Source organism: Baudoinia panamericana (genome assembly GCF_000338955.1).
Source record: "Baudoinia panamericana UAMH 10762 unplaced genomic scaffold BAUCOscaffold_2, whole genome shotgun sequence".
NCBI lineage: Eukaryota > Fungi > Ascomycota > Dothideomycetes > Mycosphaerellales > Teratosphaeriaceae > Baudoinia > Baudoinia panamericana.
The window spans coordinates 1,821,647-1,844,949 of record NW_006911258.1 but is presented as its reverse complement, the minus strand read 5'-3'; the positions used below and the strand labels follow the sequence as shown (position 1 = coordinate 1,844,949).

General features: G+C 55.2%; 12 protein-coding genes across 12 annotated transcripts; 6 read left to right on the top strand and 6 right to left on the bottom strand.

Moving 5' to 3' along the window:
- Positions 1-168: 168 nt before the first annotated feature.
- Positions 169-459, top strand: BAUCODRAFT_119819 (uncharacterized protein; the record flags this gene model as incomplete). The annotated part of the gene is made up of 1 exon (XM_007674585.1): positions 169-459. One exon carries the CDS (start codon positions 169-171, stop codon positions 457-459), a length of 291 nt encoding a protein of 96 aa, XP_007672775.1.
- Positions 460-805: 346 nt separating this feature from the next.
- Positions 806-3,882, bottom strand: BAUCODRAFT_30748 (uncharacterized protein). Its single transcript, XM_007674584.1, has one exon. It carries the CDS (start codon positions 3,839-3,841, stop codon positions 1,175-1,177), a length of 2,667 nt encoding a protein of 888 aa, XP_007672774.1. The 5' UTR covers positions 3,842-3,882; the 3' UTR covers positions 806-1,174.
- A 436-nt stretch (positions 3,883-4,318) lies between these two features.
- On the top strand, positions 4,319-5,832 carry BAUCODRAFT_84046 (uncharacterized protein; the record flags this gene model as incomplete). The annotated part of the gene is made up of 2 exons (XM_007674583.1): positions 4,319-4,606; positions 4,700-5,832. 2 exons carry the CDS (start codon positions 4,319-4,321, stop codon positions 5,381-5,383), a joined length of 972 nt encoding a protein of 323 aa, XP_007672773.1. The 3' UTR covers positions 5,384-5,832.
- Positions 5,833-8,151: 2,319 nt separating this feature from the next.
- Positions 8,152-8,310, bottom strand: BAUCODRAFT_57616 (carbohydrate-binding module family 18 protein; the record flags this gene model as incomplete). The annotated part of the gene is made up of 1 exon (XM_007674582.1): positions 8,152-8,310. A coding segment is annotated over one exon (159 nt), but the record flags the coding sequence as incomplete, so codon positions are not given.
- Positions 8,311-8,495: 185 nt separating this feature from the next.
- BAUCODRAFT_372041 (uncharacterized protein) lies at positions 8,496-9,428 on the bottom strand. Its single transcript, XM_007674581.1, has one exon. The coding sequence runs from the start codon at positions 9,268-9,270 to the stop codon at positions 8,653-8,655; it is 618 nt and encodes a 205-aa protein (XP_007672771.1). The 5' UTR covers positions 9,271-9,428; the 3' UTR covers positions 8,496-8,652.
- A 1,189-nt stretch (positions 9,429-10,617) lies between these two features.
- BAUCODRAFT_62708 (uncharacterized protein) lies at positions 10,618-11,184 on the top strand (the record flags this gene model as incomplete). The annotated part of the gene is made up of 2 exons (XM_007674580.1): positions 10,618-10,723; positions 10,775-11,184. 2 exons carry the CDS (start codon positions 10,618-10,620, stop codon positions 11,182-11,184), a joined length of 516 nt encoding a protein of 171 aa, XP_007672770.1.
- A 57-nt stretch (positions 11,185-11,241) lies between these two features.
- BAUCODRAFT_372035 (uncharacterized protein) lies at positions 11,242-12,406 on the bottom strand. Its single transcript, XM_007674579.1, has one exon. It carries the CDS (start codon positions 12,210-12,212, stop codon positions 11,451-11,453), a length of 762 nt encoding a protein of 253 aa, XP_007672769.1. The 5' UTR covers positions 12,213-12,406; the 3' UTR covers positions 11,242-11,450.
- An 85-nt stretch (positions 12,407-12,491) lies between these two features.
- BAUCODRAFT_84039 (uncharacterized protein) lies at positions 12,492-16,673 on the bottom strand. The gene is made up of 2 exons (XM_007674578.1): positions 13,696-16,673; positions 12,492-13,643 (listed from the first exon to the last, which is right to left on the bottom strand). Exons 1-2 carry the CDS (start codon positions 16,405-16,407, stop codon positions 12,969-12,971), a joined length of 3,387 nt encoding a protein of 1,128 aa, XP_007672768.1. The 5' UTR covers positions 16,408-16,673; the 3' UTR covers positions 12,492-12,968.
- A 135-nt stretch (positions 16,674-16,808) lies between these two features.
- BAUCODRAFT_119813 (uncharacterized protein) lies at positions 16,809-17,643 on the top strand (the record flags this gene model as incomplete). Its single annotated transcript, XM_007674577.1, has 3 exons — positions 16,809-16,842; positions 16,916-17,031; positions 17,113-17,643. The coding sequence occupies 3 exons, from the start codon at positions 16,809-16,811 to the stop codon at positions 17,641-17,643; spliced, it is 681 nt and encodes a 226-aa protein (XP_007672767.1).
- A 161-nt stretch (positions 17,644-17,804) lies between these two features.
- BAUCODRAFT_119812 (uncharacterized protein) lies at positions 17,805-18,530 on the bottom strand (the record flags this gene model as incomplete). The annotated part of the gene is made up of 5 exons (XM_007674576.1): positions 17,805-17,830; positions 17,980-18,074; positions 18,134-18,236; positions 18,314-18,441; positions 18,508-18,530. 5 exons carry the CDS (start codon positions 18,528-18,530, stop codon positions 17,805-17,807), a joined length of 375 nt encoding a protein of 124 aa, XP_007672766.1.
- A 236-nt stretch (positions 18,531-18,766) lies between these two features.
- On the top strand, positions 18,767-21,131 carry BAUCODRAFT_30741 (uncharacterized protein). The gene is made up of 3 exons (XM_007674575.1): positions 18,767-19,038; positions 19,106-20,077; positions 20,133-21,131. Exons 1-3 carry the CDS (start codon positions 18,868-18,870, stop codon positions 20,997-20,999), a joined length of 2,010 nt encoding a protein of 669 aa, XP_007672765.1. The 5' UTR covers positions 18,767-18,867; the 3' UTR covers positions 21,000-21,131.
- Positions 21,132-21,668: 537 nt separating this feature from the next.
- Positions 21,669-23,228, top strand: BAUCODRAFT_64323 (uncharacterized protein; the record flags this gene model as incomplete). Its single annotated transcript, XM_007674574.1, has 4 exons — positions 21,669-22,269; positions 22,325-22,680; positions 22,736-22,972; positions 23,028-23,228. 4 exons carry the CDS (start codon positions 21,669-21,671, stop codon positions 23,226-23,228), a joined length of 1,395 nt encoding a protein of 464 aa, XP_007672764.1.
- Between the last annotated feature and the right edge of the window lie 75 nt (positions 23,229-23,303).

Genomic DNA, 23,303 nt, shown 5'->3' with positions numbered 1-23,303 from the left:
TTCCATTCAACACAAAACACTACTACTCCATCAAAGGGGTACAATCATTCTCATCGGACACTCGAATAGACCATCAAGTTTTCGTGACAGCAACTACAGATCTCAGCATATCACTCAACATCTATTCCACACGTTGACCCTTCTGGCACGCAGAATAACGGCAAACATATGGCAGGTATCGGAGGCGGCCTAGCTGGTCTGGCCGTCGCAAACTACCTCCTCGCCAAAGGCCTCAAAGTCACACTGTTCGAGAGCAAGAACGCTGCAGGGGGCGTTCAGAATACCGACCAAACAGACCACCGGCCAGGTCTAGTATGTAACTATCGTGAGACCAACGTCCCGCAGAGTCTCATGACCTTCTCCGACTTTCAGTGGCCGGAGGGGACCTCACTGTTTTCCAAAAATATCACGGTGAAGCAGTATATGCAACAGTACGCAAACCAACACATGCGGGAATGAGTCTGCCTTGTCCAATTGATGCATTGAGTACGGCACAGTGGTGCTAGATGTTCACAAGGAGCCTCTGTTGGCGACGACGGCCACCCCCCTCCAGCTTAGTGCGAATGCCTGAACGAGACTCATATTCAGAATATGCTCGTGTGACCATCGACCGCATTTCTCATGTTGTCAGTCTCTGGGAATTAGCCTACCGGATGCTTGTGGCGTCACGTATGTAGAAGTTGAGAAGGAAGGTTTTGAAGCCCTCAGGAACACCGACTGGGGGTCGTTTCCGCAGCTGCTTCGTTGGTCACTGATGCCCGCAAGTGCGTCCGCAGAGCTGAAACCGGTGATCAGGAGGTACGAACCGCACCGCACGTCCGCCGTGTCAGGAGCCAAAACCTGTGAGACAACATTGGCAAGCAGTAGCTGCTGCTGCGCTGTACACTGGCCCACCAAACTTCCAGTTTGCGGAGACGACACTCCTTTTCCGGCGCCGAATGTCTACGATGATAGGGGTGGCGTTTGCCGTTCTCCGACGTGGCTATGGGCGCTAGTATAGATACATAAAGGTATGCGCGCTGGCACGCCGCACATGAAACCACCAGCCCAGCCTAGTGCACAGTACCATACTGACTACCATGTCTGTCGAGCTCGTACATCGTGCCATCGCGACTCCGGTGGCACTGCTGCACGTACCAGTTCCGCCATCAGCCTCGCATGCCGGCGACGCCACCTAACCCATCAACCGATTATCCCAATCATCCCCAAACAGTCCACTCTCAAGCCTAACCCTCCGCCCCTCCACCCTCCTCCCCGCATGCGCCTCAACCGCCTTTCTCTGCCCCACCGCCATCCGCTGAGCCTCGCCCAACCGTGCCAAATCCGCGTCACTCAGCTCCCCCACCGTAGCATCCCTCAACTGCTCCTCCAGCACCCCCAGCGCCCTCCGCTTCAACCGCTCAACCTCCTCCCGCACCCTAGCCTCCTCCTCCACCCGGATCTTCTTCCCAACGCGCTCCTCCATCTGCAATTCTTCCTCCCGCACTTTGCGCTTCTTCGCCAGCAACTGTGCCCGCCGCGCCTTTTCGGCTAGGTAGCGCACGCTGTGACCCTTCACGCCCACTCCGCCGCCATCAACAGCGACAGCGACAGGCGGGGCGGTGAAGAACAACACGCGGCCTGTGTCGTCCTGCTGGTACTGATCCCGGATTTCCTTCGGGATGCTGAGATTGGCTTGGTCGGGTAAGACGTAGACTTCTATTGGCGGCGGATCGCGGTAGCTGCTCCCTTGTTGCGTGCCTGGACGCGTGGGGTAAGTGGCAGGGTTTGGTGGGATGGAGGCCGCGGCCGGTGTCTGGTAGTTCGTAGTGCTCTGCGCTATGGTCCGAGGTAGAGCGGCAGGGGCCGGTTGCGGAGTTTGAGGCGTCGTGTAGCTACTCGTCTGCGACATGGCTGAAGGCGGGCGTACGGGCGCGGGAGACGGAACGGAAGGTTGCGTGTATTGCTGTGGATGTGACGCTGTATATGAGGAGAGTGGTGGCCGGCCTACCGGTCTTGGACCTGACGGTTGGCTTTGCGGAAGAGGTGTGGCGTTGTAGGTCGACTGCGAGGGAGCAACCTGCCTTGGTGGCGGCGTCGGCAGTTTCGGTGGCGGCGGTGGCGTCGGCTCTGGTGGTGCGCTATCTCGGTCACCGCGTGGTCGCCTATGTACAGCACCAATCTTCGGCGGCGCACCATCAGCACCCCACTGCACCTTTGGAAACTCATCGGTCTCCTTCTGCTCGTCCTTCAGCAAGTACGCGATCGGTGACGGGAACTTCTTCATCTTGCGCGAATGGTCGAAGAGATCCATCTCGTAGTCCTTGTCCCTCACTTCATCTGGCAAGCATGAAGCCCACGTCTTTATCTTATTGAACTCGTGCTTGGCCTCGTTATAGCGAGCTTCGCAGACATAGATTTCCATACCCTCCGGCAGTCCGCGCGGTCGGCCTTTGAAGTACCGAGTGAAGAACATGATGAAGCACTTGCCTTCAACCTCTTCGATGTGGTGATCGCGGTACCTACCCGTTTTGACCACTTCATTTGGGTAGAAGTGCTTGTCGAAGCGGTGTACTGTCTGCTCCGGACGGTAGTACCAGCACACATTCACCATGCTCTGTCCGTTAGATGCCTTGTATGTGCGGTAGATCTGCGCCGGGATAGGCTTGGTAAGATCGTTGGGGTTCTGAATGTGGACCCAGTCGCCAACTTTGTAGAGATCGCCATTATGCAGGATACCGTTTGGCATCGGTATCTTGCCTTCCTCGTCCGCGAAAGTGTCGTCTGGCTTCGCTTTCTCATTGTCATACAGTCGGCCGGCCTCGATCTGGAGCGCGGTGGCATGCTTGTAGACCTGAGAGTCGTCCTGATTGTATTCCTTGGCATTGTTGAACATCAAGTTGACGTCTGCCATGAACTCTTCGACGGAACGGTACTTCTTGCGCTTCACTTTGCGCTTGAGGACATCGTACGCAATTGGATTCTTGATTTCGACGTAATATTCCGGCATGGCCTGCTTGTCCGGCAAGCGATCGAAGTCCTTGATCATCAATGCACCTCGCTGATTCTTCGGCTTCCGTATGCCTTTCAGGATGGCCTGTATTCGCGCCTCCGTCGGAGTAAGTAGCTTCGGGGGCCTACCCCTTGCCTTCTTCTCCACGGGCACACCATCGTCCGCCGCCTCGCGCTTCACTATGCTCGACGCGCCTCGTCCGCCTTTTCGCTTCTTACGAGGCCTCCCTTCATCATCTAAATCGTCGACCTCGTCCTCATCGTCCTCCTCGCCCTCTTCGTCGCTGCTCTCCTCCTCCGCCTCGCCCGCCTCCTCCATCGGCACATCCTCGTACGTGGGAATCTCGCCGAGGTATGGCAGTGTAGCAACCTCCTTCGTGATGAGTCCTTCGTTCACCAGAAGTTGTAGCTGCTTCTCCAGTTGCGCTTTGATCACGAGCGCATCCTGAAATGCACCGCTGTCGGGCCGGTTGAAGACTTGTGCATTATGCGGAATGAGGGCAAAGTCACGCACGAACTGCGCGACGTCTCGGTAGTCTTTCCGGTGTATTTTGGCCTTGATGGTACTCAAAGCAATCGGTTCCTTGATGGTATCGTAATACTCGGGTATGACGCGCTTATTGACCTTGCGGTGGAAGAGCTTGGAAGGGTCAAACCCGTCTTCGGTCCGGTAGTCGTAGATGGCGTTTAGGACACGTGACATGGCATTCCACGTCTCGTCGGGGAGTTGGGAGCCATCGTTGCCCGATGCGGCTTCTGTTGATGGGATGGGTGTCGAGCTTTCTTCCCGCTCCTTGTCTCTACTCTCCTTGCCCTGCTGGTTTGCCGCGTGTCCCTTCTTGAACGGCATCGCGTGTCATTCGCCCTTCACACAGACTGTTGTTGGTGTTGTTGTTGTAACTTCGGCGTGGGCCCGGCCGTGCCAGCGTTTACTGGACATTCAAGGAAGACGCGCCGAGAGGAACGGACCCTTAGCGGGAAGGCACGAAATGTCGCTGACTAAGCAGAAATTGTGGAGCATGTGCATTCTGCGTGCCATCATTCAACAATTGATGAGATGAGGAGATTGCTGCAAAACTGCATTTGACTTGCCAATAAACAACTACATAAGTTGTCGTTCGTCGCTGCTTGACGTCAACAAGGAACTTCTATAGCAACTGCTGTTAGCTTTTGCTCAAGTGCAAGACTTTCCTTCTAACTGTAACCGTATATCATTGACGACCACTACTTCCGATCCCGAACACTTAGCAAGGGCTGCAGAGGCATTTCTAGCCCTGACCTGGCCACGTAGGGATCACAAACTGCGCCGAAGAAGCTAGTGGCGACCATGCGTCTCCGAGTGCGTGGGCCGCAAGGAACCGCTCAAGTAACGATCGACGCCAATGCAACATGGTCAGACCTGAAGCACGAGATCAGCGAAAAGACTGGTGTCCCAGACTTTGATCTCAAGTATGGCTACCCACCGCAACCCTTCAATACCGAATCCATAGACGGCGCGATGAAGCTCGCTGATTTGCCCGTCAAGCTCGAAGGCGAACAGCTGATAGTGATGCCTCGCAACATACAAGCCTCGCTCTCGAGCCCCATGTCTGGCACGAAACCACCATCAGAGGCTGTAAAACCTTTGCCGCCACAAGATCTCACTTCGCCACCTAAGCATCAGCTCGGCGACTTCCCAGACCAGCAGCTCTCCCTACAACGAGCGAAGCGAAAAGCGGGCGACGTTGAAAGTGAACCCCCCGAGGTGCCTGTCCCTATGCTGGAAGGTGTGATGGCGTTACGCGTGATGCCCGACGACAACAGCTGCATGTTCCGCGCCTTGTCCTCTGCAGTGCTCGGGTCAGCGCTGGATGGTATGAACGAGTTGCGCTCAGTCGTCGCTCAGACGATCCAAGCGCAACCGGAGCTGTACACGAAAGGCATGCTGGAGAAGGAGCCGTCAGACTACTGTCGCTGGATCATGAGAGAAGACAGCTGGGGCGGCGGCATCGAGCTTTCAATCCTAAGCCAGCATTTCGACATCGAGATCTGCAGCATCAACGTCCAGGACTTGCGCGTTGATAAGTTCAACGAAGGGCGACCGACTCGTTGCATCCTGGTCTATTCTGGCATCCACTACGACGTCTGCGCCGTCACACCCTTCGCCGGCGCCGAGCCCGAGTTCGACCGGAAAGTCTTCGATGTCATCCGGACGGGCGACGAAGAAATGGACGGCGGTGCTTTGGAGGCTGCGCGCGAGCTCTGCAAGATCTTACAAGGTCGGCATTACTATACTGATACGCATGGTTTCGACATCAAATGCACGCAGTGCGGTCAAGCGGGTAAGGGACAGCAGTGGGCTGTCCAGCATGCGAAAGCTACGGGTCATGGCAGCTTCGCCGAGCCTGATTAATGATGTCCAGAGCTTGAGAGCGAGTTTCACTAACGGTATGTTTATGTGCCGCTGGGTATGCGTATGACTCACACTAAGTGAGGCTATGCAGCATGCAACCTTTCGAGTCATCTCCATCTACACGGTTTTCGATTGGACATCGGCATAATCACGGCAATGGAAACAAGTGTATATATACTGTTTGCGCAAAGCGTTTGATCAGGGAAGTAGCTGTACCTTACATTGGAATCAGACGCTTGCGTCTACGTCTCTTCGGAGATCCTTCCCTTTTTGATGAACATTACTCACCCAACAATCTAATTTCATTGGATGACTCGAAATTTTGATTGATTATTGATTTGTAATTGTATTTCGTGCTGGCTACGATGCGTTGATTTGATTGTTCGCTAGACGGGACCGCCTCAACCACCCACCCAACACTACGTACACGAAACAGTTGCGATCCGACCGATTGTACAGATTGCCACGCCTTTACCGCCATCAATGATATCCTGTCAAACAGTTGCTGCTCGTCGCCAATGTATTGCACGTCACATAAAGCCCAGGCGTGATCCCTTTGCCACGGAAAGCGTACGTGTGGCCCTGCTGAGCGCCGCCGCTCACCTCTGCAAAAAGCCTGTCAGCACGAAAGTCCATCGCTTGCGTAACGAGGAGAGTCAGCACTCACGTCCTTGACATCCCACCGCAGCATAAGTGCCATCATCACCGCTGCCGCCTGTGGAAAGGTAATTGTAGATGAATACGCCAGGTCTGGAGGTAACATAGCTAACCGTGAAGTGGTACGTCTCATTTGCCATCCCTTGGTATCGTCCGAGGTAATACTCATACGTAATCCCCGTGCTGTTGACCTGGTAGAAGATGCCTTGTGCCGGGCTAGCTGAGCCATAGAGATACAGATCGTCCAGCCACGGAGCGACCGTATTGTTGGGGATGTGACTGTCCGGTAGCCATTGATTCTGATACTGCGCTTGGCCGTAGCCGATGGAGATGTATCCGTTTGTGCTTGCGAAGGATTTGGTGGAGGTGGTGGAGTATATTTGCATGGTGAAGGGTAGATCAATTTCGCAGTAGGAGTCGTCTTCGTCTGTGCCTGCGGGATCGCCGAAGTCGCAGGGAGTTGGAGAGGGTAGGACGAGGTAATTGGAGGTGGATAATGCTGCGGTGCTTGACGATGACGAAGATGATGTCGTCGTGGTAGTCATTGTGGTCGTTGTTGGTGGACTCGATGAAGTTGAGGTGGGGGTGGTCGTTGTTGTGGTCCTTGTGCTCGATGTTGCCACCGTGCTTGAAGTGCTAGAGACAATGGAGCTGACTGTCGACGACGTGCTCTGCATGATCGTCATGCTGCTGGATGTACTTGTTGAAGCCGTCGGCATACTGCTTGACGTGCTCGACGAGGCCATCGTTACGCTGCTGGACGTGCTCGACGAGGCCATCGTTATGCTGCTCGAAGACAAATCCGGCCCAGCCACCATCACCGCACAGTTCGTCGTGCCGTCATACACCAAGTAACTGCTTCCAGTCTTCATATAGCAGGTGCCTGGCCCATTGCCACCACTGTACGATACGCCAGAGCAAGTAGCAGTCTGATCGCAGCTGTCCAGGCACTGCTCGAAACTTGGGCAATTCTGTACTATGCCAGCGCCGTTGGGGATGTCCGCTGCTCTGAAGTCGGAACCGCAGCCGATCGTGTATTTGCCGCCGCTCAAATCCGTGTAGACAGTGTTGTTGTCTGTCGGACAGATTGGTGGTGTAGGCGTTGCCATCATGCTGCTGGAGGTGGACGTGGACGACCAGGCTTGTGTGCTTGTCGAGGTCCGCATACTCGGGCTTGAGGACGAAGATGTCTTTGTCTTGGTGGTTGTAGTGGTGGGGTTGTGCATCGTGGACGACGTTGATAAAGCCGTTACGCCTGGCGAAGACGTCGAGATCGAGATCGTGCCGGGCGCTGACGATGTGGATGAGGAAGCCATCGTCGCGAACGACGATGAGGAAGATCCTGTCATTGTTGCCGTAGATGACGACGTGGAATGAGCGGCAGGATTACTCGAGGGCGGCGTAGAAACAGCGGGCGTGTTGCTGGAGGAGCTGCTGCTGCTTGCCACAGACGCTGTGTAGACCATGCTGCTCGAAGTGCTGCTAGCCATCGTGCTGGTTGAAGGCGTGGCATACGATGTCGTGACCGCGTAGGTATACGTCACGCCGTTCACCACCACCGCACGTTTCTGCAGGTGTGCGAATTGTACATTCGGCGTGAACGAGCCGCCACCGCCTTGGACCTCACTGCAGTACTCATAGCAGGTATTGCTGTCGGAATCGAAGCCAACAGCCTCGCAGTTGACGTCCGTTGAACAGGCGTTCAGACAAGATGCCATGTCCGGCTCTGAGAGCGTGTCGCAGATGCCACCGGAGTAGGTGGTGTTACATTGTACTTGGTACTGACTCCCGGTGGACGGGTCGATATAGTTGTAGCTTTGCGCGGTGGAGTTACATCCCAAGTCTGATGCCGGTGTTACCGCTGCCGGCGGACTGGAAGTGACGGAGCTGGCTGCATCATGAACTGAAGTGCTCGACCCATACTGCGGCTGTACTGATGATATTGGCGCCGTGTACGGAGACACCGTTGACGGACTACTTCCACTAGAACCAGATGAGTACCCTACTGGCGTCGCTGTCGTAGTGGGCACGACCGCACCTCTCGCAAAGGACGTGCTGTAACTGGTAATCTGTTCTGGTTGCGATGGCTGGGACGTGGAAGAGCTTGGCGGAGAGCAGTCGCCGAAGTCTGACTGACACCCGCTTCCACAGTAAGCGTTGCTAGTACCGCAATAGCCATACGAGCTGCAACAGTCCCCCCAGCCTGAGCCAGCGCATATCCAGCCGCCGTTATCAGCGCCGCACAGCCCGTTCTGCGAAAGGGAGCTCGCCGGAGATGTGCCTGTCGGCGTTGCCATGGTGCTGGATGATCCCGGGCCGTTCGAGCTTTGGTACACTGGATTGCACTGACCATACTGAGCTTGACATCCTGTATTGCAGTAGTCGGTTGAAGTTCCGCATACGCCATACTGGCTACAGCAGTCTCCGAAGCCGGAGTCAGTGCAGGTCCAGTCGCCGTTCAAGGCGCCACATAGTCCGTTTTGAGAGGTGTAATCACTCGGTACCGGAGTCGAAGAGCTATCAAGAATGGTATTGGTTGCGACAGATGTTGATTGCGATGCATTCGACGATATGCCAATGGAAGACGCTGTAGTCAGTCAGCACAAGTACGTTCAAAGAGCCGGAGGCCACTTACATGGCATAGCCATAAGCGCAACACGTTCCCACTCAGCGCCATAACTTCCAGAAAACCACGCAATGATCTGCGCGTTCACTAAGGTAGTCGATGGGTTCTTGTAGAACTCTGCCGAGCCGCCTTGAAAATTGTTAAAGTCCGAATTGTTCCAATATAAAACGCCACCCTGTACGCTGAACGTAGTACTAATCGCCGCAGGCATGCTTGCCAGAGCGAATGGTTCGTTCTCTGTATACGGTAGGGTAGACATGTAACCTCCGTTAACGCCTTGGAGCTGCGAATTCGATATTCGATACTGCTGCGCCATCGTGCTGTCTGCCGTCGTGTTACCGTTCGCCATGAGCCATGTTGCACCGGGTGTCTGTCGCTTCGTCCTGGAGTACGAGCTCCCTGTGATCTGCAACACAAAGGGCAAGCCGCTGTTCGCATCCGCGTCCGTCCATGGCACAGGTTGCACAGTTGCCGTAGGATGCACGGTCCTGTATACTGCGCTACACATGCTCGCATACTCGGTAACTGTAACCACTTGGCCATGGACAGCTGCTAGCAAGCTCGCAGACGCGAGCGATGTGGCTACGGCATCACGCCAATACATTTTGCTGTCGGCCTGCTCCAGGGGTATGACACGATACACGTGCTAGTGATCCCAAAAGGAGAGCTCGTAACCGTGAAAAAGGAGGGAACAGTATTCAGATGGTGACAATGGACGGTGTTAGATCACACATCAGAGAGCGTTTGCACCGCGTGCAAGACCTCTTCTGATGTGGTACGGCTCAACGTGCCAAGAGTGGATGGAATGAAAACACGCTTACCGGCCATGTGCTATTGGGTCTCTACTGTATTGCCGCGGAATGTGCTCAAACTCGACTTCATCTCTGCTCGCCTAAGCGTCGTCGTGAGGGCCAGTTTTCATGCTTGATCCTCACCCAGTCGCTCAGTCCAAGACGCTCAATGGGACCTGGGAAACGGTAAGGTTGTCAGCCACAGCAGCATTGAAAACACTGGTCAGGCCAGAAAGCCGCAGCACTAACACCCTACCGTGGAGCGGCCACACGTGCGTTGACGAAGAGCATACCATAATCAGTACGTGGAAGGTATTCATTTCGACGGCAGCTCGATCCTCGAACAAAGCTAATGTGTCAGAAAGCCTCCGAAGAAGAGCCTTCAGGTTCGAGCGCGAAGCCTGTGTCAGGTGATGTGTTACACCGCGGATGCTGGTATAGCCTTAACGGCAGCCCAATGTCGATGAGTCTGAGAGTGCTCGTGTAACCATGTTCAACCAAGACATCACGGAGTGCTCTAGCCTGTAGCTGCTTGGTCGGGCGGTTGGGATTGCATGAAGGCCCGACACGTAGCTGGCAGCCTCAACGCCTGGGTGCCGTCGAAAAGCACCCCAAATCTAAGCATATCAACGTATTGGCTGGGCAGCCATCTCTTTCAGTGCATATCGAAGGACTCTGGCCCGTCGCTTACCCATGTAAGTTCACCTGCCAGCAAAAAGAGTTATGGAAACGAGGAATAAGGTCCGCCCGTTCCTGTAATTAGCCCAACGCACCAGCCGCAGCCTAGCGCAGGACCAAGTGCGCGGTAGTAGATGCACGAATCAGATGCGACACGTAACGCCACGGCCGAGGTGCCCGGCGGGTGAGATCGTGTGCGTGTGACTGACGACTGAGGCCACGGCGTTATCAATCAAGCAAGGCTCCGCCGTCACTCGGAAGTCTACCTGCTTCCACACAACACCCTCCGCTTCCCGCTTATTGGGTGACAATTGCCATCTCTATCACTCCAACAGCGTTTCCTACGACATCCGCCTTATCTTCTGCAATCTCCCTCGCCCCTTCGATTAACCGCCGTACCACCTCACGCGACCATCTGCACCGCCTGCTTCAGCACCTACGCCTCGCCATCTAGAAGAGAAACAGCGATATCAGTCGCCAACATGCGCTCCAACAGTATCTCTAGCATCTCCTCCGTGAGCTCACGTGGTTCATCCGTAGAGCCCGAGGAGACGATGCAGATCTTCGTCAAGACGGTTGCTGGAGACAGTAAGTTTACAGCGTAGGACTTGTCGAGAGAGTCCTGCTAATTCGGCACAGCTTTCCCAATCACCATCCCTCAATCGACATCCGTCGGTACTCTTCGTGCCCTGTGCGCCCTCCGCACGAACATCCCAGAGACCGACCTTCGGATAGTCTACGCTGGCAAGCACCTATCGCTATCAGAGCGCCTGACGGCATGCAATGTCACCCAGGACAGCACGCTTCACATGGCATTACCACTCCGTGGTGGTGCACCGAAGAAGATCCGATGCGGTGCCAAGGATTGCAAGGACGCGGCGCAGAGGATAGTGGGTGACTGTGGCTTCTGCCAGGGGCACTTCTGTGGCAAGCATCGCATGCTGGAGTCGCACAACTGCCCCGGTCTTGAGGACTGCAAGAAGGAGGAGAAGGATCGCAACACGCAGAAGCTGGAGAGTGAGCGGACGGTGGCGATCAAGGGTATTTAGAGCGGACAACGTCGCAGATGAGCCCGACTATGTCTTACGTACATTCTGCTTAGCGATGGCGTACTGATGCTGAATAGATGTTTTAGTGGTTTCAACGATGCGATTCACCCGTCTCAGATGTCTCTTCTTTGCTTGTCAGTGAATGTCTACATATGGCAATACCGCGGTAAGCCTAGAAACACTCGACGACAGACATAGGAGGCGAAGGTGAGCTTCGGAAATCGAATTTGGCTTTACTGTAATCACATACTCGATCCAGCTATGGCTTACCATCTGTGTTTCCTGGCAAAAATACTACTTAAGAGGCTACTCTTCATCTCATCGCAACTGCAACCCACCAAGCAATACATACTGCAAACAAACGATACCAAAGCCAACCTCACCACAGACTCTCGTCCCGACCTGCTACTACCCCATTCCCAGAACCACAGCCCTACATCAAAACGACCCGGCACCACCAAAGCAGCACAATGTTGGTCCATCGCGTCGGGAATAGCAACACGTGTACCACCATTAAGATCGAGCCCGAAGATGAACCCCCGGTTCCGGCCTCCAAAACCAAGCGAGAACCCTCCAACACCCCGACACCACCTCTCGCAGAGATACCAACGCGAGACACCGTTCGCGAGCTCTGCGACCGCTGGCAAGCCGCCATCCCAGATGTTGACAAATGCGCCGACTATCTCGAAGACCCGCACCTTCCAGACGGTGCCGCAAGGGCCACGGCACTCCGCGGCGCTTTCATCGGAGCAGGGGAGTCGGTATGGAAACTCTGTAAGCTCCAAAGGCGCGAGGCGCGGGAGGCGAGGAAGCGCAAGCGGGAGCAGCGGGAGGTGAAGGAGGAGATGGGAATGGAGTGGAATACTGTTCCCACTACTGAGGTCCGGCTGCCGAGAACGGACCTGCGGGGCCAGCGGAGCTTGAATGGGGTGAATGGGATTGGGAAGTCGGTTACACCGCGGTTGGTGTTGACTGATGAGCAGATGCGGGCGCGGTACCGGCTCTCCCCTGAACCTAGGTGGTGCCATCCCAAGCGCGTAAGGTGTCAGTAGATGGCTGTGGCGGCCACAACGGCTGCAGGCGGTAGGAGACAGGCTTTTGGATCAGTGGTTGGTAGGCTGTAGTATGCAGCGCTCTCTTAAGCCCATAGAGTGTCGATGGGCGGCTGTAACCGCCATGTGCTACCGCAGGCGTTTGGCGCCCTTACTTGGGATAGATAGTTATCTGGTAATCTGGTCATTGTTCATGGCATATTCCCAACCCGCATAACGCTGTAATAGTTGGCTACAACCGCCATTACGACTTTACGCTGCAACCAAATTGTTCTTGATTTGGGTGGTTGATGTAGCATTACAATCATAGGTCATTCCAAGAGCGCAAGGCGCTCGCTATACAAATCTCATACAAGTCCCACGCGCGTACTACCCTCATCTCCTAGAAATGCAGGTCATTAGGTGCCTATCGCCTTAAAGAAACGCACATACTATAATTCTGTCTTCGAATCCAGGGTATAGTCAGTCCTGTCTTTTTCATCTTTCGAAACCCGCAACGCCTGATCCCGACATTATCAACATCCAAGAGAACGATAGCCTCCCCGTCAGCATCTTGAAAAAAGCATCAACCAGCCGGTCTTCCCACCGGCCATCCACTTTCACCTCACACTCTCCTCACCACCCCCCGCAACGCGATCCGTGATTGCTGGTTATCCGACACCACGTACATGTACTTGGTGGACGCGCGTCTCCTACCAATCCGTCATGTCCACATCAGCACTCAACATGCCCTTAATTTCCCGCAATACTCTCCGGACTAATCATAGCCGCAGCAGTACCAGTCTCACCCTTCCCTGGCTCCTCCACCACACCATTCTCCGGCGGCATCTTCAACTTCAACGCGCCCACCGGCTTGCCCAGGCCCCCCAACCTCACCTCCGCCCTCCCCTCCACATCCAACTTCCGCTTCTTCTTCGCCGCCTGCTGCTGCTCCCGAATAGGCCGTTTTCGCGGACTCGAGATTTTACCCGTAGGCGGCAACCTGGGCTTCGGAAACCGCTGTTTCAACGGTAACTCTTCGTCCTCCACCAACCGAACCACCCCTTCATCGCCCTTGACGCCCGCAGTGCGTAGTCGGGCCCGGAAGAAGTCCTGCGCAATGCCGACCATCTCGCCCAGATTCTCGCTCGAGATAGCCTCGTAAGGCTCGGGCGGCGGGAAGATAAGGCCAGTGCTTGTCGTAGGGCCTTGATGTTGGGCTTGGAAGGCGCTCTGCATGCGGTTTTGAAGTAAATGGAGAGGGACGGACAGATTTTCGAGGCCGAATTCGGCCGCGAGACCGAGTTCGCGGAAGCCGAAGAAGTCTTCGTCAAGGTCTTCGGCGAAGTCGCCACCGACAAATTGTTCGCTGCCGTCTTGGAAGGCGCCGACGCCGTCTGCGCCTGCGTGGTCGCCGAGGGCGGGTCGCTAAAGTAACAAGTCAGTAATGATCATTCACAAGGCTAGGGCTGGTACGTACGAGCAAGTCAGCTAGGTGGCCCTTCATCCTCTCATGCACCACGCCCAACTTCGTGCCCAACCGATCCACCTCATCCTTGACATAGCCTTCCAAGTTCTCCAGATCCAACCCACCTTCCTGCAACGTATGCAGTACCTGCTCTTCGAAGCTAAACTTGCCCACTGCCTTCTCTCCCTCAACCATCCGCTTCGGCTGCTCTCTATAAACCTTGAATCCCTCAACGAGCTTGCCAAAGTACTCCCCAGCCAAGTCCACCGCCGCATCCAACGCACTCGGCTGAAAGTCCTCAAACCCCGCATGGTAGAAGATCTTGCCAACGGACCTCTGCAGCGCCGCGCGGTTAAGCCAGGGCGCAATAAGCGGGCCTTCCTCGCTCACGACGACGGTGCCAATGTCCTGTTCCACAAACGGCTGGGGTTCGTATCTCTGGAACTGGTTCTGGTACGTCTGGCCTTGCAATTGCATCTGCTTGACCAAGCTGATCTTGGAGCACACTTTACGTGTTTCCTGCATTTGCCTCATGTTGGCTTCCATTTTGCGGGTCAAGATGCTGCCACCAGTGCCGCCGGAAGAAGACGATGAGACGAAGCGCTCACGAGGGTGCATGCGGAGCCATTTCTCGGATTGCTGGATTGCATGGCCTGCCGAGTCGGTCGTCCACATCCACCGCTCCTGCAGATTGGGAATGGCAGAGAGAGGGTTGTAGTAGTCCGGCAGCGTGGAGTCTTCATCTTTTTCAATGCCTTCTGCGAGAGTCTCTCCGGTTAGGGCGGAGGAGTCGGCCGCGTCTGCGTCGTCATGAGCATCAGACTCCGCATCACCTTTTTGCGACTGCAGCATCTTCTGCTGTCGCATCCATCTACGCATCGCAGCTTTGCTTCGCAAGAGTGCCGGTTCATCGATGTTAAGCCTTTCGCCTCGCTCGCCCTGAAACAGTCGGTTTCGTTCAGTCGCTGCAATCGCTCGATCCTTCTTCGTGACCTGCTTCCACGTCTTGAACTCGGTGTCATCCTCGTCCGGATCGTCTTGCGGCGCGTTAAGAACGGACTGTTGCCCGCCAAAGCCATCCACTTCCATGACGTCCGGTTGACTACCTACGCCATGCACGCCATTCACCAGCGGCGTAGCTGTACCCGGCGGAGGCGTTGAGAAGCCGGCAGAGCTTGCATCTTGCGTCTCGGAGTCCGCTCGCAGAAATTCGTTCCGCAGATGCGACGTCGATGCATGCATCAATGGCTTGACATCCGGCGGCGCAGGCGAGTCTGTTTCGTCGACCGCCACGCTCGGTGCTTTGCGTGCTGAAGACGGTGCGCCCTTAACACCCTTCTTCGGCGCCTTACGCCCACGAGAAGCGAGCGGCGCGTCATCTTCCTCGTCGCTTTCGTCGGCGTCAGCCATATTCATCTTACGTTCCTCGGCTTCCACCTCCGCGCGGTCGCGGACGGTGATCTCTGGAATAAGCTGCGTGAGTTTGTCGGTCTCCTTGCGCATGTAGAGCGCCTTTTTCCGAAACGGATGATCCGGATTGGAATTGTACTTCAGACAGTTCGACCAGATGAGGTTCAGATCATCCACGAACTCGCGCTTGGACTTGTACGCCATTGTCTTGAGCTTCTTCAGCATAGTACCGATGTCCATGGGGTGCTTAATGATTTGGAAGTAGTCGGGTGCGTCACGCTTGATGACGCGGTTGAGGAATGGTTGCGCATACTCGGTCTGCGCTTTGAGCTCCATAAGCACTTTCTCGGCGGCCTCGTAGAGCTCCTCTTGACCAACGCGATCTTCGGACGCCCACTTGGAGCGCCCCTTGCGTACTTCGGAGATGAGGGTACGAAGCTGGTTGTCGGACGCTTGAACCAGATGCCGTTTCGCGTCGATGCGCGCGATAAGATGCTTGAGTGTCAGGCTTGATGCGCCCAGGTCGGCACTGCCAAGCGTGCCATGGTTGGCCACAGATGAAGCACCAGCACCAGTACCATCATTACCAGCAGAAGTCTCGTTCTCGACTTCGCGATCGAGCTCGTCAAGTTTCTGCTGTTCCAGCATGGCATCCCGGTCGTTCTCCCATGTGTAGAACATGGTCTGGAAACTGCGCTTTGCAGCATCGGCAGCAGCCTTCTTGTCCTCCTCCAGTTGCTTGCGTACTTCCTCCGATGACTTGGCATGTCCAGAGGACAAGGTAGTGTTCGACCGGACGGCAGTAAGCTGGACAGCGGGTGCAGGCGACTGAACAGCATGCGGCAGCAAGCCATTGGCAAGAGCAGCCTTTCCTTTCGCCTTAAGCGGGGTATCCTTCTCCGCTATACTGTCCTCATCCTCATCGTCGCTATCTCCGTAATCGTCGTCAACCTGTCGCGCAGCTTTCTTGGGCGGAGCGGAAGTCTTGGCACTCTCCGCTGCAACAGCAGGACCATTAATTGCAGTCAGACTTGCCGCCTTCTTTCTCCGCTTCAATATCCTCCCATCACGGTCAAACAGCGTCGCGATCCTTTCCTCAGCATCTGCCCACCGCTGGCCCAATAACGCATGCGTAGCATCTTCCTCCCGTTCCTCATCTTCACCCGCGGCCGATGCCGCGCCCAGCCCGCCACCAATAACCGCGCCATTGCGGGTCAAACTCGCCTGCCGACGGGACAATGGGGTATGGAGGCCATTGGGGAGGGGGCGCGATGGATAGCCGTTGGAGAGTCCTCGCTGGGGCGTCGAGGTCATCCCGCCGCCGAGTAGCTGCGCTGGTCCTGCCCCTCCACCTCCGCGGCACCTGATTCCTCCCACGTCGCGGTCCAGTCGGGAGATGTGGGTGTCATCAGAATCGTCGGCGCGCCAATTTGATGGATTCGTCAATTGTTTGATGGAAATGTGCGGTGATGTGGTGGTGTTGGGCGATGGCTCTCGCTCTGATGTCGTTGCGCATGCGCGGAGGTCAGGACCGTTAGTGGGCTTGCAGCGCTGCACTGTCGGGCTTCGGCTTGCCGACCTGTGCCCTTCCTCGGACCTTGACCTCTCCATCACCACATCTTGTTTATTGTTTGCTCACATAACCACGATCATGGAACTCTGCCGATGATTGAAAATGTCATTGAAGCGGCGCAGAACATTGTGTTAGTGAATCAATGCCCTCAATACACATTCGCCAGCCCTTTGCGGGTAAGTCCAGCGCCGGCGCAAACAGTGCGCCGCAGAAGCTCACATTCGCAAGCTTGCTGACATTGTCGTCAAGCCGCCTTCGGAGTCCTGGTCCTCGCTTCTGCCTACCTTGGCCTGTCCACACAAAAGATCCCTTCGTATGGCCAGAGCGACAAGGGTCTACACTTCATCACCTTCTTCCTGCTAACCGTATGTCCGACCTCCCTTGCGCAAGGCAGCCATATCATGTTACTATCCCACACAATGTACTAACGGTCTTTATACGTACAGCTCACGTTCTATTGGATCCTGGAAACGTCCCGCCGCCGCGTCATCCACCTCACCCTCCTCATCTGCACGGCAGCGCTCGGCATCGGCTCCGAAGTCGCACAAGCCTTACTACCCAACGGCCGCGCCTTCGACCCCTTCGACATCCTCGCCAACGTCTTAGGCTCTGCTCTCGCGCTAGTACTATGTGCGTGGTACCACAAGCGCATGCTGGAGCGGAGAAGGAAGAACAAGCACTACGATATTGTACCTGGAGAAGACGCGGACGAGGAGGGCGGAGAGGCGGATGTGGAGCTTGGTGAAGGTGTGGGGAGAGGTAGTTTGGCGGAGCAGGAGACGGGTGGTGTGCCGGCGGATGCGAATGGGCAGGCTGCAGCAGGAGCACCGATCAAAGAGACTAATGTTAGCGAAGAGCTGGACAACTGGGACGAGAATGAAGAGGACTGGGACGATGGTGCAGGCACTGTTGACGCAGCGAAAGCGGATGGCAAGGCTGTCGAGGATGCTGTTGAGGCGAAGAAGCGGATAGATTAGGTACGATGTTGAAGCGTGCGTTTATAACGCTCAAAGCCGCCACCATACACGCTCGTCCGCATACACACTGACGGCTCCTGCGATGAAGATCCAGATGTCGATTGAGATGAGCTTTGCTCATTAATTTGTTTGCATACCGCCAGTCCTGCCTGCTAAAGCGGTCACGGTGACGCGGTTGATGCATTTGCTGGTTAACACTGCGAGAATGCATCCCACTCGCATTTCTGGAGGCAGGTTGGTATCTCACAGACCGCGCTAAAGACCGCCATCCTCAAACGCCACATCATCTTGACACCCATTACGCCTGGGCACCAGGAGCCTTCGGCGCGCCGCCACCGGCCGCAACCTGTGGGTTGATCTTCTTGCCATCCTTGTTGTACCTCACTCTCGGCGGCGGGGCACGGTTGCGACGACCTTCGCGCGAGCGGACACTATCCTCAACATCAATGACTGCGTCTGTATAGACGACTCCATGCCGAGACTTTCTTACCGAACGATCTTGCCGTGGATAGCACACGAAACGCAGTACTGCAGCTTCAGGTACATCTTCGGTACTGCGTATTCCGCAAATACTGAGGCATCGGAGATATCACCTGCCAGATCCCATTTGTTCAGCCAATCCTCATCCATGCTTGCCCATCTACGCTTGGGTATATGAGTGTAGACTTACGGATAGCAGCTGACTCAACCATATTCCTGATTGTGAATCTCTTGATCGCCTTATCCTTGGGTGTACATCTTGAGCAGTTGGAGCATCTGATCGGCTTCACGTGGCCACGGCCCTTCTTGTTACGTCCGCTATTAACGCCCCGTTAGTATGCTATGTCTTTCTTGCTGCTCTTTGGCTTCATTCTGTGATCGTACTTGGACGCCCGCTTCTTAACCATCTTGGCGATGTGGAGTGTGTGATATCAGCAAGTGCTCTTGACCTGCTGATACTATTGCTGTCGACGGAATGGTGGTCCAAACACTGGATATGAGTGACTGTCGACGTCGGCTTGAATTGGGAGCGTGTGTGAGTTTTGCCAAGATTGTCGCCTAAGGCGAACAGGAGCGGTACATTTCCGCATCGGATTGTTGCTTCCGAGACCCTCAAGCGCGCTTTCCAGCAAGGCTGAGCGAGCGTCTGTTTACGCGAGTCGAGCTGGTCCCCTTGATAGGAACGACATTTATTGGTTTAACCATTACAACGCAATTGGAGGTACACTGCGTGGCTTCGTCGCTATGTCGTCCACTGGCACCTTCAGAGGCACGCCCAAGACGGCTCGCTCGCAAGCAGGTTACTCTGACAGCCCATCGAACATCCCAATTCCCAGGCCGAAGCTTGAGACCCAAGTCAGCGATGCCAACACCTCGTTGAGCGCAAGTAGAGCTAAGCAGACAAAGCGAGATGAAGTACGCAATCACCATAAGAACGAATTGGGTACAACATCAGCAAGCATTGTAGGCTAACTCGCACCAGGCAATCCGCAACAAGCTCGAGAAGGACCTGAACAAGAAGCGCGGCGCCGCAGGTCGTGCACGCCAGACGCGCAAAGCGCCACCTGGCACGGTGCTGGCCCTCAAGCCGAACCAAGCACTACAGATCAAGCCCAACACAACCGTCACGGAAGCCGCTCAGTTGATGGCCGCGAAGCGGGAGGACTGCGTGCTGGTCACCGACGACGATGATCGTATTGCCGGTATTTTCACAGCCAAGGACCTTGCTTTCCGCGTGGTGGGAGCAGGATTAAAGGCAAACAACGTCACTATCGCGGAGATCATGACCAAGAACCCACTATGTGCGAAGACGGATACGAGTGCGACCGATGCGTTGGACTTGATGGTGCGCAAAGGGTTCAGGCATCTGCCGGTGATGGATGAGAATCATGACATCTCCGGCATCCTTGATATTACGAAGTGTTTCTACGATGCCATGGAGAAGCTTGAGCGGGCGTACAGCTCATCGAAGAAACTGTATGATGCTTTGGAGGGCGTACAGGCGGAACTTGGTTCCAGCCAGCCGCAACAGATCATTCAGTACGTGGAGGCGGTGCGGCAACGCATGTCTGGACCAACGCTAGAGTCTGTATTGAACGGACTGCCTCCCACAACTGTTTCCGTGCGAACAAGCGTGCGGGAGGCCGCGCAGCTGATGAAGGAGAACCACACTACAGCTGTATTGGTTCAGGATCAAGGGCAGATCACTGGTATCTTTACATCGAAGGACGTTGTGTTGCGAGTCATTGCTGCCGGGCTGGACCCAGCGAATTGCAGCGTCGTACGCGTGATGACGCCGCATCCGGATTTCGCGCCCTTGGACATGAGTATCCAGCAGGCGTTGCGCAAGATGCATGACGGGCACTATCTCAATCTTCCTGTTATGAACAAGGAGAATGATGAGATTGTGGGCATGGTTGATGTGCTGAAGCTCACCTACGCCACGCTTGACCAGGTACGTTCTCATCCATGTCGAGATAGAACGATATTTGGGTGCTGACATTCTTCAGATCAACAGCATGTCTACAGGCGACAGCGAAGGTCCCGCCTGGAACAAATTCTGGATGTCCATGGACCAAGGCGACACCGAGTCCATGATGTCCGGCGAAGGCGGCAGTCACGCCGCGCACACTCAAGACGGCCGCTCGGCAATGATGTCGCCAGAACATGGCCAACGGCCAGGCATGGACCGTCTTGATAGCGTCCTGCCTGGCGACTCCGCTTCCCACAATGGCGTCCCGGAACTGGACGAGCACTCCGCCCTTGCTGGCGCAGTCGAGGATACACCGTTTACCTTCAAATTCAAGGCTCCGGGCGGCCGAGTGCACCGGCTTCAGGTCGTGGCTTCCGCTGGTCTAGCTGAGCTCATCGCTGTTGTGGCCGAGAAGCTGGGGGCTGAAGTCGATAGTATCGGCGGTATGCCCAGCTTCGAAGACGGCCGGTTGAGCTATACGGGTTTTGCGTTGAGTTATATGGACAATGAGGGCGATACTGTCTCTTTAACCACCGACGCGGATTTGCTCGAAGCGATTACTTTGGCTCGTCAGGCGGGCAAGGACAAGGTGGATCTCTTCGTGCACGATCCGGAGAAGCCAGCGATGACTGCTACGGTGGAGCCGCAGCCGGTGTATGCTGCTAATCCCCCAACGCCACCGGAGAGCGCGATTAGGCAGCGCAAGCGGGTAGATGAGGAGGAAGATGAGGAAGACATGCCTAACGTCACAGAAAGGCGCAAGGAAAAGAAGTCTGCGCAGCCGAAGCAGCAGGAGCAGATCATTCAGGGTGTGCCGAATGAGATGCTGCTGCCCGGTGCGCTTGTGGTGTTGGGCGTGGTCATTGTGGTTACCTTTGTCATTGGACGGGCATCTAGCAGGTGAATATGATAGGCTGTGGGTGACTGTTGGCTGCATGGCGAAGGGACTCCCGGCTTTCATGATATTGTGATACCATCTGTACCGGTTAAGTGTCGCTAACGATGTGCCTTCCAATCATATTGAAGACGAAACGTATTTGCTCATTTTGTCGTACGTACATTGTCCGCATGTCAAGTCCCTCCGTCTGCACCTCTCAGCAGAGTGTACAGATCACAGGAAGACGGGGGTAGATGTATGACAGTTGTATGACAAGTCAATGTTCGCTATCAAAGGATTCGCGCCCCCAACGTGCTGCGACGGTATGGGTACGGCAGCATCGCAGAAAGGGCACACGATCTGTTAAGCGGAGAACGCCCGGTTCTCGTTTCATGGTCTCAATGCGGTAGGCACGGCGGCGATCCCTGCGGGCTACCGGTGCGGATGACGATGCTTCTGCAGCTTCACCACGCGCTGTTGATCACCATGTCGCTCACCGCGCGATGTGCGACAATGCTTCACAAGCAGGTAAGGTGCTTTCCGCTATTGCTTCCCCTTCTTACTGTCTTCTGCAAATCCATCCTCATCATCTGTCCTCCAGGGACTTTCGCATTGCTTGAGTGATTCGAAAGCTACGACCTGGGATTCACCACAGTCATGGAGGACGACAAGAAGGACTCCTACGACGGCTCGTACATGCCTTCGTACGAAGATGCTTCAGAAGGCCAGCGTGCACACCAGGCAGACATCGAGAAGCAGACATCACAGCATAGCCGCACCTACCACGACGGCAACCGGCGTCTCAGCACGTTCGACAAAGAGGACCCATTCGGGGACGAGAGCGATGCAGAGATCAAATACCGCACGATGTCCTGGTGGCAGGCGGCGATGGTTATGATCGCGGAGACGATATCGCTGGGTATCCTGTCATTGCCGTCTGTCCTCGCAAGCATTGGCTTGGTACCTGGTCTTATCTTGATTGTGAGCCTCGGTCTCATCGCGACATACACGGGTTACACGATGTATCAGTTCAAGCTCGTCTATCCCGGCGTACACAATATGGCTGATGTTGGTGAGGTTCTCATGGGACCTATTGGCCGAGAGGTTCTGGGTGCGGCTCAGGTGATCTTCCTCATCTTCACCATGGGAAGCCACGTCTTGACTTTCACTATTGCCATGAATGCTATCACTGGGCATGCGACCTGCACTATTGTTTGGGGCATCATCGGTCTCGTCATACTGTGCATTTGCTCATTGCCCAGAACACTGAAGAAGGTCTCATATATGTCTATTGCATGTAAGTCCTGCAGCTCGCCCCTCCAGCTACACTGCAAGACTGACTCAGGGACAAGCATTCATCTCCATCTTCAGTGCCGTTATGGTTACCATGATCGGAGTTGGCATTGAACAACCAGACCCAGTCGTGCACGCCACCGTGAAGACGGGTTTCGCCTCGGCGTTTGCGAGTGTGACGAACATTATCTTCGCCTACGCAGGACACGTGGCGTTCTTCTCCTTCATATCCGAGCTGAAGAATCCAAAGGACTTCCCGAGAGCCCTGATCTTCCTACAAGCTTGGGATATCACCCTGTACATCATCGTCGCACTCGTAGTGTACCGTTATACGGGTCCAGATGTCAAGTCGCCCGCGCTTGGTTCGGCGAACAATGTTGTGAAAAGGGTTGCATATGGCATCGCATTGCCGACGGTAGGCTTTGAATTTGGTCACCCTCGTTTGTGGAAATAGCTAATGTAGCTTACAGATCATTATTGCTGGCATCATTTACGCCCATGTCGCAGCAAAGTACATCTACGTGCGCATCTTCCGCGGCACCAAGCACATGTCCAAGCGCACCTGGCTTGCAGTTGGCTCATGGGTCGGTATTGTGCTCTGCCTCTGGGTCATCGCATGGATCATCGCAGAGAGCATCCCGGTGTTTAACGACCTGTTGTCACTGATCTCGTCGCTGTTCGCTTCGTGGTTCACATACGGCCTTTCGGTGCGTTTGAGGTTTATCAAGGATTGTGAAAGTGTGATAACTGACTGTTTCCAAGGGCGTGCTGTGGCTGTACATCAATCACGGTCAGTGGTTCAAGAACTGGAGGAAGACGAGCTTGACGGTGGCCAATTCACTTATCTTCTGCCTTGGCGCTGCAATCTGCGGCATCGGGCTCTATGCGAGTGGAGTTGCGATCAAATCAGATGCTGGCAGTGGAGGCAGCTGGACTTGTGCGGACAATCAATCCACTGGCTGAGTTCTAATCGCATGTATGGCAGGCTTCTCAACGCAGTTTCATTCAAGAAGTCGTGAGGAAGCGCCTTGGTACTTT

What these genes read in the sequence shown, in the direction of transcription:
- BAUCODRAFT_372035 (XM_007674579.1), bottom strand. Translation starts at nt 12,212, where the DNA reads ATGGCACCACCTAGGTTCAGGGGAGAGCCGGTACCGCGCCCGCATCTG.
- BAUCODRAFT_84039 (XM_007674578.1), bottom strand. Translation starts at nt 16,407, where the DNA reads ATGACCTCGACGCCCCAGCGAGGACTCTCCAACGGCTATCCATCGCGC. An exon ending in GCCACCTAGCTGACTTGCTC is followed by an intron (nt 13,644 to 13,695) that starts GTACGTACCAGC and finishes TTGTTACTTTAG; the next exon opens with CGACCCGCCCTCGGCGACCA.
- BAUCODRAFT_30748 (XM_007674584.1), bottom strand. Translation starts at nt 3,841, where the DNA reads ATGCCGTTCAAGAAGGGACACGCGGCAAACCAGCAGGGCAAGGAGAGT.
- BAUCODRAFT_30741 (XM_007674575.1), top strand. Translation starts at nt 18,868, where the DNA reads ATGTCGTCCACTGGCACCTTCAGAGGCACGCCCAAGACGGCTCGCTCG. An exon ending in AGCAGACAAAGCGAGATGAA is followed by an intron (nt 19,039 to 19,105) that starts GTACGCAATCAC and finishes AACTCGCACCAG; the next exon opens with GCAATCCGCAACAAGCTCGA. An exon ending in CCTACGCCACGCTTGACCAG is followed by an intron (nt 20,078 to 20,132) that starts GTACGTTCTCAT and finishes GACATTCTTCAG; the next exon opens with ATCAACAGCATGTCTACAGG.
- BAUCODRAFT_372041 (XM_007674581.1), bottom strand. Translation starts at nt 9,270, where the DNA reads ATGTATTGGCGTGATGCCGTAGCCACATCGCTCGCGTCTGCGAGCTTG.